The sequence below is a fragment of the Loa loa genome (genome assembly GCF_000183805.2).
Source record: "Loa loa unplaced genomic scaffold supercont3.45, whole genome shotgun sequence".
Lineage (NCBI taxonomy): Eukaryota > Metazoa > Nematoda > Chromadorea > Rhabditida > Onchocercidae > Loa > Loa loa.
The window spans coordinates 23,039-31,603 of NW_018108225.1; the positions used below are offsets into that span (position 1 = coordinate 23,039).

Consider the following 8,565-nt stretch of genomic DNA (forward strand, 5'->3'; position numbering starts at 1 on the left):
CATTTTCACCATTATTATTATCATCATTATCACTATTATCATCATTATTACTATCCATATCACTACAATTCATCATTACTACTACCATTTGGTTCCTTTTGCCATCATTTCCACATCAATTTGTATTACATATAAATAGTCAACAATTTGATTGTGATATTTTGAATCCAAGATGTCGAGAATACTATCGACAAATGACTTATACTCAACAAATAATTATAACTTGAAACGATTTCTGGACGACTGATTTTCTTTGTATACGGAATTTCACAAATTCTAGGTTTGAAATAATGGTTAATCAGTTGGTTGTGTTGGATTCAGCAGCGGTTAATACTTTCTTGACAACGATGTTTTTGCGCCACATCTCAAACAGAGCATGTCAAACAGTTGTATATTCATGCTTACTTGGCCAGTACAATTTACCACACGTACTTCAAGTTCATAATGTACAAGAGCTTCCGAAGCACGATGTTCAGGCAATTGTTTTGTTATCATTTTTGTCAATTTTATAAAATGCCTTAGGTCCCATTGTGAAATTGAACTTATTTTGTTGGTAAAATGAACTTGAGCTACCTTACATTACTGATGTTTTCAAGGAATTTGAGATAATTTTCATTTTTCAAATTAGCATCCATTGGTGCTTGTGCAGTTGAATTAAGTTGGCTTCTAAATTATGTAATCTTAATTGTAATTTCATTAAGTTTAGGTAAGAAAATTCTATCATCATTCTTTGTAACAGAGTGGCTCCTTTTAAAAAATATTTTCTTCCCTTCCAAAGATTTCTTTTCTTTTTATTGAACGGAAAATGAAAATATAATTGCTTATAAATTCTCGAGTTCCTGGTTGAATTCATTGCAGCTTATCGTCGTTTTGGGCCCGTTGCTTCTGGGAAGTGTCAAGGAGTGGATACAGAATTTGTGGCCATCAGCTCATTTGATTTGTATAGAAAAATCGCCAGAGCTCATCAAAAATGAGCATACTTTGATGGTTGGTGTTGGAACTGATAATGATATTTGTAAGTTTTTCCTTAGGTTTTTTTAATCACAGGGTCTAAACAAGTTTTTCAAGATCAATAACAGTTAAATTAAAAATTCATTCATCCCTAACGCTTGTAAGCTGCCTTCATTTATTTGTTATCCATATTATATCAAAAGATATCAAGCTTATCTTCGACTTTCATCTGTGGGTATTCGGCACACTTTTAACTTACATAGTTTCAGTTGACTTATTGAATAAAGTCAGCAGATACATAATTTATTAACGTGATTTCATTCTACATGCAATAAATTATTTTAGTCATACTTTACAAATGTTATTGAATTGATCTCATTTAGAAATTAATCAAAATTGCTTCATATTACAAAAACTACTTCAAACGTATAATCATTGCTTGATATTGTAGCCCTAAAACAAAAGAACTCAAATAGTTTGCGTGGTGTCGCAGATATTGGAATACCATTTGCATGGATGGATGCTGATTCTGCTGCATGTCTTTCACATGCGTTTGCCACACAAAATATTGTTTTATGTTAAAGGCATTATTGATCTGCTGGGTTGCATCAAAAATTTTGCTTTATTTTTCTACTAAGATTTTGTAGATTGTAACCGCATTGAATTATCGTGATTTTGTGCATTGTAATGGTTTAAATTAGTTTCCATCTCTAAATTTATGGTTATTTTGTATTTCCGATTGTATCCCAATAAAATAGTGACATAAATTAGCCTTTATTTTACTGTCATATCACCTCTTAATGTCTTTTTTTGCAGTTATCTTGAATGTAGATTCATATTTACCCCATTAGACATATTGCCAAACACGAAGTCGTTCTTGTCAATATCTTAGAATGATATCAGATGCCCAGATTGGTGATTCTATAGTTTATCACAGATTATTAGCGGTGATTGTGTATCTCAACTGAGCTGTTTGCTTATATCCCTTAGTGTTTTATTAACTGAGTAACTGTATTGCTGACGTTTTGTTGTCTTCATTGTGTTATTGACGTTAGCAAATTTCATTTAATATTTTTTTGCAGAGTGCTGTATCGCTTGAAAAATTTCAATTTCTAGATAAAACTGAACACTCTTTCAGTAAAACGTCTATTTATATTGTGTTTTCTGCAAACAAAAAAAAAGTGCAGTTCGAATTTCTTCTATCAAATGCAATATTATTCTTGTTTTTTGATTGGGTGTTAGATAGCTTAGAAGTTTCTCGTTTCGGGAACCTTCAGCAAAACGTTGAATCAGTTCCGATACCTTCGTTTGCTATATCATGCTCCTGACTTTATACAGCTATTAGCAGGTTAAAGAACTATTAGGTAACCGTAAGGCGTTTTTACAGCTACAAAACTATCATTAATAAATGGTATGACATGCGTCACATGCAGATATCCAAGCAGTTCCTTCATATAACCAGTAATACGCTTTCAGGGGTGTACAGGTGGGGTGTTGAAGATGTCCATTTCCGCTTTTTTTAAGGGATGTTATTTAAAGGAATGAACACAGGACATTTTTCGATTTTTGCGGCGGAGGCAAATGCTACCGCAACGTAAGTTTTGTTTTTAAACGGTTGTGAAATAAAAACGTATAAACCTTTATTTGGCAGTTTCCTCTGCAGGACCTCTTTCAGAAGTCACAATTTTTCAATGCATGGCAAAAGATTGAATGTCAAGATTTCAGGACAAGCAATTATTCATTGTGGAAAGTGTTAACATTGAATGGCGAAGACATCTCGTCTTTCTGGGAAATGTTTCTTGGGATTACACTATGGATGGTCATTTCATATGTATTTGTTTATATTGTTGTTGCATTGATTTCAATGATTATGTTACGAAATCATCCATGGATGTTTATTTATGCAGCTTCTATATTTGGTTAGTTCTGAATTCCATTGCTTAGTGAATATGGTTCTTTTTCTTTCATTAGTATCACCTTATTGTCCATTTTACTTGATTATTTCCCATTCCCTCATTTTCCTTTACTCTCAGATTAAATCACTTCATATTTATTACATCCTGTCGGATGTTGCACTATTCGTTTTTTTCTTCCATTGAAGACGAGTAGGTCATTCCATCTAGTGTTTGTGTACTTTTCTGTACTTTTCCTTTTGATTATATTGATATTTTCGACTGCACTCACTTTTTGCAAAAATTCACATGAATGTGTGGAATTATTCAACGACATCAGTATGATGGTTGCCTTGCTTAGGAAATTATTTGATTGGGTCGAATTGAGATGTACATGCTCCCAAAGCAAAAGGGCTTGAGGTAATCCACTTATTAGGCATAACGTAGAAACTCCTTGTTTTCATTCACTTTTCATTCATGATATTCTTTTTGTAAAGAATAATGCAACAAATCAACTGTTGAACTTATGCTAGAGAGTGAGGGCTTTCCAGATATTCACTGCACTGCATCTCCTAATGGTTCGTCTACACTATTTGAAGGAGGCCGATGAAATTAGTCCAAACATGCTTAAATCCATTAACTAGCTTAGGTCTTGAACGATTACTGATTATATACGGTACTGTCTGACATTAATGACCACCGTTTCGCCATCAACTGCAGATACTGGGAATAATTTGATGTCTGCCTAAATTTCAGATTTAACAGTTCTAATTTGCTCAGACATTCATTCATGGTAAAATTTCAGGGATGGCAATATTAGGCCCAGCAACTGTTGGTGCGTTAACAAGTGCTTCGATAGCACTGATGTTTACGTCGGCTGATAAAGCAATTAGTTGCTGGCACTGCATGATGCTTGGTTCAGCACAAACACTTGCCGTCGTGATTATCAGTTTCTCAAGGATATTAGCTACTCTCTAATCACTTCTTTTTTTTGCGGAATCGACGATGTATAAATATGAATTTGTGTGGTCAGTTTGTGATGTGTTGCTGTTTTGGCTGCGGATACAGCGTCCTGTTTTCTGATTTGAGAAAGGTTTTACGTCCTGCATTTGAAATGCTGAAATTTCTAGTAGGCAGTCAAATCTTTCTCATGCAACTTTATATAAAGATTTCACTCACATTCGTGGTGGCTCATTTTTGGATTTTTTGGAATTCCAGAATTGATATTTCTTCTGAATTTTTTTTCGTTTTCATTTCCTTGGAGCGGAGATAAGTTACTTGGGGAAAATATGATTCAGTCGATGAAACCTAGTAAAATCATCTAGTAGTTCATGTCTTCCATCATTGTTTGAACGGGGAACTGCATCGTTCATGTGGACCTGGATTATATTATTGTACTTGATGATGAGTTTCAATTCTTTTTTTCCATTATCATTGCTAATTTTCTCTCACGTTTTTTCGTATCCACTATAGTTCCTGCTGTTGTGCTTAAAAACCACTTTTTCTTGTTTTTACGACATTGTTGCTCATTTTAAAGATAGTTTTCCGAATTATGAGAAGAAGTGCAAAGTTGAATGTTTCATTCAATTTTGCATTTCCGAACATTCTCCAATTAAAGCAAAGCAAAATATCCTTTGTTAGATTTATGAAAAAGATTACATTAATTCCATAGTTGCTTAATTTTAACTTTTTAACATAGTTAAAATACAAACAGTTGTTTTGGACATTCTAATTATAGAACAGTAATTCTGATGAACAATCAAATCATTAATTTTTGCCGGCTGAATAAACTTTTTGATCTGAAGATTGAAGTGTTCCCCAAAATGTATTACTCGAAGTAGCATTCTATTTATGGACTGTTGCTGTTGTTGTTGATCTAAGTTTGATTTCTTGGACATCGAAGCACATCATTTTAACAGTTCAAAGGTTTCTTTTTATTCGCGGTAGAGTAAATGAAATCGATGTATAACGGAGGAGTGGATATAGATGGGCATTTTACTCTTGAATTTCTAAATTTCTTGCTATCGGATTTCCGGGAAAAACTGTTTCGAACTTTTTGTGTTGTACACAGTCAATTCTTGGTAGGAATTCCTTCATTCATTTAATTCTAGGCAGTGCTGGATGTTGTCCGAATTTTGTTCTGAGTGCGGCACAGTGCTTCCATTACCAGCTACTGCCCCGGTTACCATTACGTGTAGTTACTGCCGGACGCAGTGGCATATCAAACGTTGGTATTTCTGGCAATAGGTGCAATGTGACATTTGATTGCGATAGGCACTGATATTTTTGATGTCCCTCAAATAGATATCCGGTGATAGTTTCCCATGCAGACTATCATGATCAGACAACAGTAGATGTCTGATCATGAAAAGATTGCTGGGAGATTATCCGCATGGAAAATTAGAGTCAGGGAGATGTACCGAAAATAAGCTAACTTTCTTATTTAGTTAATATAAACAAACTCTTAAATCATATAATTAGTATCTGACACTTTCCATTCCTCCCCAGGATAACCAGAACTACGGTCAGCACAAAGCACCTCCTATAAAGCGTACCTGACTAAAGGAAGTTTATAATGCTGTCGGTAGCTTTTTTTATAATGCTTTTTATTATAATGCTTTTATAATTATAATGCTTTTTTAATTATAATGCACCAATTATAATGCTTTTATAATGCTTTGTCGGTAGTTTCCTTCTCATTGATTTAAATTTGCAGCCATTCGAAACAAATTGGTGTATAGGTCCGAGAAGATATACCAGAAACGTATGATGGATGCCAAAGAAGGTGCATTGGAAAACCCTGTTGTGGATAAAATTTGTGATAAATGTGGCCATGGCAAGATGAGCTATGCATGTAGACAAACACGATCTGCTGACGAAGGACAAACAGTATTCTATATGTGTTTGAAATGCAATTATAATATGGTGGAAAATGCATGAAACTATAAATTTATATATAGTAATTCGTGCGATTAAGGAACGAAAACAATAAAATATACTTAAGACCAACGGGGAGCGCTTTTTTAAAAGACTGAAATTGGTACGCTCTGAAACAGCTTTGAAATATGGTAGAATAATACTAATCCGTGAAACATAAAAGCGTGATCCAATATCGAGAAATCTAGTTCTCCATTCTCTTCCCAAAGCGTCTTTTTTTTCAAAACTATAAAGTCGCTCTTCCTAAACTGCAAAATATTAAATCCCTCTTCCTTTTCCCAAAATAAAAAGTGTAAACAACTGATTGTTTAAATGGACCAAGCCAATAAGAACGAATATTATAACTTAAAGCTTGAGCATCTTCAGATTTCAAATTTCCAACATCCGAAGAAAATCTTGGGGGTGATTATTTAATCGCACTTCTGAGTTATGATCTGATATGACGAATATGACTGCCGGTATCGTAAATAAGAAACTAAACGATAGGACAAAAAAAGTATTATACTCAAAGCAGCCGCGACATAGCTAGCGATAACAGTTTTCTCATTCGGTAGAAAGCATTTGTTGACTTGAATATAATCGGGCATTACAGTGACAAGAAGAAACGCGGGTTGTGGGATATTTCGCCACGAAAACGATGATAATGTCCATTCATAAATATTGTACGGCGATGGCCACCTGGAATATATACTAATCTAGATGTATCTTGAAACCACTATTCCTAAATATATCCGATAATACATGCTTACTAAGGAAAACGCAATAACAAATGATATTTTTCTTCAAATATCGCGAATTAATTTTTCGAGATAACAGAATTTTGAGGTAAGAACTTACAAATTATTTAGAATTTAGCGAGACCAGAGTTTACAAGCTAAGCCAAACAAATAACCTCAAAACATGTTTCGTGTAAGGAATTTTAAGAATTTTTAAGAGTATGTGAAGATTTGTCCCACAAGGATGGTTTAAGGAATAGGTTTGAGTCAGATTTTGGAAATAGAACCCACCAAGTTCGACAACTATAATGCGTGTGACCATTAAAAATAGCACGAGGTTTCAGCTTTTCCAAGATGTAGTGGGAAGAAGCATTGGAAAGGCAATCAATGCCAACATGAAAACGATTCGATTTTATTGATTCTGGAGTTGCGTCATAGTCATCCGGACAGTTCGCATCACTTTCCCTGAATTTCAAAAATTGTATGGAAGTTATGGAAATTTTTTCTGAACGATTCCAAAATCTACGCATAACTTGTCCTCGAGAAAATATTTGTAATTTCCAGTTGAGCAAGCTGAGAGAAATTTCCATTTGGAAATGAATAATATCGAGAAAAACAAGGAATATCACGAAAACGGTGCACATATCTGATGATAATGACAAATAGAAACTGAGAAATATCTAAAACAGAGAAACTGGCATAACTTTGTCAATCGTATTTCTTGATACATTAGAATGAATGATTTAAAAAACAAAAGTAAAAACTTTGAATTTCGTTGGAATTCACCTATACAACGGAATGTGAAGTAGCAGGACAGGTCTTGAATGTATGTTGCATACTGTTATATTTTTGGTACAATCAAAACTTCGACTTAATTCCTCAATTTGACGTTCAGCAGCGGTGCAGAGGGAACAACCATCACGCTCAATCGTCATCGAATTTAGTAATGTAAAATGATTCCCACCGATAACAATGTGATCCGCAAGTGACCGTGAAAAATGCGTCGAAAGAAACTGGAGTCGTGCTGGACTGATCCTAATCGAATGAAGCTTTTGGAATTTTTATACTTAAGAATACGAGAACGTCTTGAAGTATGAACTTTTCAAATATTGAAGAATTACAAAAATGACATTTTCTAAATCTGCCGACATTACAAAATGAGAATAATATCCGGTTCATTTTATTCTATTTGATTTGCTACTTTATTACTGTTAGTAAACTAACATAGTTTCCACTGGATCTCAAGCTATAATTATACTACACCACCACGTCTGTAATCTGGATAAGTTTAATGTATGCTACGACTAATTACTAACAGGAAAAAGAAGCTGAAATTAAACTGAAAGGAATTAGACAGTTGGTAAAAGACATATATAATTGGCCGAAAAAGTAAAACTATAATTTTAGTTTTAAGACCTTGTGTAATGTAAATTCCTCAGAATTTGATAAACTCGAATGATCACGAAGCATTATGAAGCTTACTGATCATGGAATCCAATATCATGATTACCCAAAAGACAATGCCTCTCGACATCTTTAGGCACATAAAAGAGTTCGTTGAAACGATTTAGATAAATCAGAAGCTCCTTCTGATTACTTATGATACCTTCATCAAACAAATCACCTGAAACCATTTTTTTTTCTCTCACAAAAATCATTCCAAAAATTTCGAGTCCATTTTGAAAAAAATCAAAAAATTCACTCCACTATTTCTCTGCAAAATAATTTCTCTACCAAAAATTGCGGTGGTAAACAATCTTATTAAAATCTTTTGAAAAAAAGACATGCTAAGAAAAATAATTCGGCATAACATTTTGCTCGAAATCGACTAAGTTACCTACTTCATATAATTTCGGGTAATTCGCCTATACATTTGGAATAAGTAAATCTCAAATATGAAAAGACCGATGTTGATGATTATTTCTAATGCTCCCGATAATTATAGAGCTAGTAGAACTTATTCTTATTGACCCCAACTGTATATTTAAGAATTGGATATTCATATCGAATATATGTATTTAAAATATGAATATATATATATATATATATATATATATATATATATATAT

The 8,565-nt window shown here is 33.6% G+C and overlaps 4 protein-coding genes across 5 annotated transcripts in view; 3 read left to right on the plus strand and 1 right to left on the minus strand.

The window, feature by feature from the left end:
• The window catches only part of LOAG_17150 (hypothetical protein), a 14,259-nt gene extending 12,161 nt beyond the window's left edge, over window positions 1-2,098 (plus strand). The window contains exons 9-11 of the mRNA XM_020449809.1: window positions 281-476; window positions 859-1,015; window positions 1,403-2,098. Of these exons, the coding sequence (XP_020306605.1) occupies window positions 281-476; window positions 859-1,015; window positions 1,403-1,533 (484 nt within the window). The 3' untranslated portion in view covers window positions 1,534-2,098. The remainder of the gene's footprint in view (window positions 1-280; window positions 477-858; window positions 1,016-1,402) is intronic.
• A 323-nt stretch (window positions 2,099-2,421) lies between these two features.
• Window positions 2,422-4,497, plus strand: LOAG_10427 (hypothetical protein). Its single transcript, XM_003145951.2, has 3 exons — window positions 2,422-2,545; window positions 2,677-2,870; window positions 3,649-4,497. The coding sequence occupies exons 1-3, from the start codon at window positions 2,478-2,480 to the stop codon at window positions 3,819-3,821; spliced, it is 435 nt and encodes a 144-aa protein (XP_003145999.1). The 5' UTR covers window positions 2,422-2,477; the 3' UTR covers window positions 3,822-4,497.
• A 997-nt stretch (window positions 4,498-5,494) lies between these two features.
• LOAG_10429 lies at window positions 5,495-8,473 on the minus strand. 2 transcript variants are annotated; one of them, XM_003145953.2, is made up of 4 exons: window positions 7,979-8,473; window positions 7,283-7,531; window positions 6,788-6,961; window positions 5,495-6,458 (listed from the first exon to the last, which is right to left on the minus strand). In XM_003145953.2, the coding sequence occupies exons 1-4, from the start codon at window positions 8,152-8,154 to the stop codon at window positions 6,191-6,193; spliced, it is 867 nt and encodes a 288-aa protein (XP_003146001.2). In that variant the 5' UTR covers window positions 8,155-8,473; the 3' UTR covers window positions 5,495-6,190. The 2 variants fall into 2 exon arrangements, with proteins under 2 accessions (XP_003146001.2, XP_020306606.1); XM_020448161.1 differs by having other exon boundaries at window positions 7,913-8,473.
• Window positions 5,613-5,783, plus strand: LOAG_10428 (hypothetical protein; the record flags this gene model as incomplete). The annotated part of the gene is made up of 1 exon (XM_003145952.2): window positions 5,613-5,783. One exon carries the CDS (start codon window positions 5,613-5,615, stop codon window positions 5,781-5,783), a length of 171 nt encoding a protein of 56 aa, XP_003146000.2.
• Window positions 8,474-8,565: the final 92 nt, after the last annotated feature.